The 3,324-nt window shown below is 41.4% G+C and overlaps 1 protein-coding gene across 1 annotated transcript in view; it reads right to left on the bottom strand.

The window, feature by feature from the left end:
- Nucleotides 1–2,693: 2,693 nt before the first annotated feature.
- slc38a11 (solute carrier family 38 member 11) overlaps nucleotides 2,694–3,324 on the bottom strand; it is an 18,467-nt gene continuing 17,836 nt past the window's right edge. Inside the window, exon 12 of the mRNA XM_056465082.1 lies at nucleotides 2,694–2,996. Within this exon, the coding sequence (XP_056321057.1) occupies nucleotides 2,712–2,996 (285 nt within the window). The 3' untranslated portion in view covers nucleotides 2,694–2,711. The remainder of the gene's footprint in view (nucleotides 2,997–3,324) is intronic.

The following is a 3,324-nucleotide window of genomic DNA, read 5'->3' on the forward strand; positions in this document are numbered from 1 at the left end:
GTGTTGGCGTGGGTTTCCTCCTGGTGCTCCGGTTTCTCGACCTTTGGAGCAAAATCTTGCTCTTTTAAATGAACCCCATAATAAGGACTTCTTCTAAACTGTTTAATCTGGATAACATATAAAACATATGCTGGATAAATTGGCGGTTCATTCCGCTGTTGTGACCCCTGATGAATAAAGGGACTAAGCCGTAGGAAAATGAGTTAATGAATGAAATTCTGGATTTTAATACATTTCATTAAAACATTTAAAATCTTTTTGAATTGCGGTTGTACATGTGCAGTATATCTACAATTTGGCAATAAATGTGATTCTGATACTGAAGAACTGTCCTCAAATCATATCATTTGATGCTTTTTAAAATATGTCAGTCTTCAAAATCAGTGGCATGTACTGTATGTTGTAAAAAAGGGCTAAACATATTCACTTTTGTGACGTATATACAAGTAAAAAGGCTCCTAGAAAACAATTGAAGGGCAGGACTCCATTTTGTCTATGGAGAATTGCTCATCTAGCACTAACAATCCCTTTTCTATTTAAGCTGTATTTCCCCTAAAACATGTTTGAAAAAATATATATACACTTTTATTAGGGACACCTGTCCAACTGCTCGTTAATGCAAATTTCTAATCAGCCAATCACATGACAGCAACTCGATGCATTTAGGCAAGTAGACATGGTCAAGACGATCTGCTGCAGTTCAAACTGTACATCATAATAGGGAAGAAAGGTGATTTAAGTGACTTTGAAAGTGGCATGGTTGTTGGTGCCAGACGGGCTGATCTGAGTCTCGATTTCTGCTGCGACATTCAGATGGTAGTGTCAGAATTTGGCATCAACAACATGAAAGCATGGATCCATCCTGCCTTGCATCAACAGTTCAGGCTGGTGCTGGTGGTGTAATGGTGTGGGGGATATTGTCTTTGCACACTTTGGGTCATTTAGTACCAACTGTTCATCGTGTCAATGCCACAGCCTACCTGAGTATTGTTGCTGACCATGTCCATCCCATTATGACCACAGTGTACTCATCTTCTGATGGCTACTTCCAGCAGGATAACGCACTGTGTCATAAAGCGTAAATCATCTCAGACTGGTTTCTTGAACATGACAACGAGTTAACTATACTCAAATGGCCTCCACAGTCACCAGTTCTCAATCCAATAAAGCCCCTTTGGGATGTGGTGGAACGGGCGATTCGCATCATTGATGTGCAGCCGACGAATCTGCAGCAACTGTGTGATGCTATCATGTTAATATGGAGCAAAATCTCTGAGGAATGTTTCCAGTACCTTGCTGAATCTATGCCATGAAGGATTAAGGCAGTTCTGAAGGCAAAAGGGGGTCCAACCTGGCACTAGTAAGGTGTAAACTGGCCAGTGAGTTTATGTATAAACAGTATAATTAGCATATTTTTGCTTTGATTAGTTATTCCTCATTTTTCTAATTTATTATTATTAGTTCATTGATAAATTTAAATTCTCTCACTCTTATATCGTTTCATCCCCTATAACCTTCATTTATCTTCAGAACACAAATGAAGATATTTTAGATGAAATCCAAGAGTTCTCTCTTCATCCATAAACAGCAAGGGTCTGGAGACATTCCATTTATTCATTTTCTTTCAGTTTAGTCTCTATTTCAAAGGTCGCCACAGCGGAATGAACCAACAACTATTCTAGCATGTGTTTTACACAGCAAATGCCCTTCCAGCCGCAACCCAATACTGGGAAACACCCATACACACTCATTCACACACAATTTCATTCATTTTCTTCTCGGCTTAGTCCCTTTATTAATCTGGGGTCGCCACAGCGGAATGAACCACCAACTTATCCAGCACATGTTTTTACGCAGTGGATGCCCTTCCAGCTGCAACCCAACACTGGAAAACACTCATGTACACATACACTACGGCCAATTTTAGCTTACCCAGTTCACCTATAGCGCATGTCTTTGGACTGTGGGGGAAACCGGAGCACCCGGAGGAAACTCCACACAAAAATGCGAACTAGCCCAGCTGGAACTCGAACCAGCAACCTTCTTGCTGTGAGGTGACAGTACTAACCACTGTGCCAGAGACATTTAAAGGAACCAAAAACTTTGTCAAAACGTTCAATGTGAATTCAGTTGCTCACCTGCAATCATTTGAAGCTCCAAGAACACTCATCAGCATCAAAAAAAAATTGAAGGTGGGCATCACGGTGGTGCAGTGGGTAGCATGACCGCCACACAGCAAGAAGGTCGCTGGTTCTAGCCTCGGCTGGGTTAGTTGGCATTTCTGTGTGGAGTTTGCATGTTCCCTCGTGTTGGCATGGGTTTCCTCCGGGTGCTCAGGTTTCCCCCACAGTCCAAAGACATGTGCTATAGGTGAATTGGGTAAGCTAAATTGTTCATAGTGTATGTGTATGAATGGGAGTGCATGGGTGTTTCTCAGTGATGGGTTGCAGCTGGAAGGGCATCCGCTGTGTAAAACATGTGCTGGATAAGTTGGCGGTTCATTCCGCTGTGGCGACTCCAGATTATTAAAGGGACTAAGCCGAAAAAAAAATGAATGAATGAATGAAGGTCTCAGGGGATTGAAAAGACATGAGGTTAAGTCATTTTTATTTCTGCGTGAACTAACCCTTTAATGCAATAACTGTATACCAGACGACACCATATAAAAAGACTCCAGTGACAACTGGTATTAAAGCATTATTTAATTTGAGTCAGACGATGCTTGTGTTCTGTGTGGTGTTAATGAACTGCAGAATATTGCTTGGCGAAGCGGTGCTGGAAGTGTTGGATGCACTACAGTAGAACATCTCTGCTCCGTGTGAACAGTCCTGAGGGAAGAGCACCATCATGATTAAACCGATGATCATCACAAAAACACCCGCCACCAGGATCATGCTGGCAATCAGGTTTTCCCCTCGAAACCAGCGCTCGTTCGAGAGCTTCAGAAAGCAGGCAGAGGGGAAGATGAACATGAGCGGTACTGCACTCAAAATACCCTGAGAGATGGAGACAAACACTTAAACATGATATTTGTTATAAATATACAGTAGGGGGAAAATAAGTAATGAACACCTCACCATTTTTCTCAGAGAGCATATTTCTAAAGGTGCTATTGACTTGAAATTTTCCCCGGATGTTGGTAACAACCAAAGAAATCCATATATGCAAAGAAAATAAATCTAATTATATTACAAATGAAGTTATGTGTAATAAAATGAAATGACGCAGAGAAAAAGTATTGAACAGATGAAGAAAGGGAGATGTAGAAAGGCAGTGAAAGCTGAAATCTCTCAGTAGTTCTTCAGCAACCCTCTGCTCTTCGTC

The sequence above is a fragment of the Danio aesculapii genome, chromosome 9, assembly GCF_903798145.1.
Source record: "Danio aesculapii chromosome 9, fDanAes4.1, whole genome shotgun sequence".
In the NCBI taxonomy this organism is placed as follows: domain Eukaryota; kingdom Metazoa; phylum Chordata; class Actinopteri; order Cypriniformes; family Danionidae; genus Danio; species Danio aesculapii.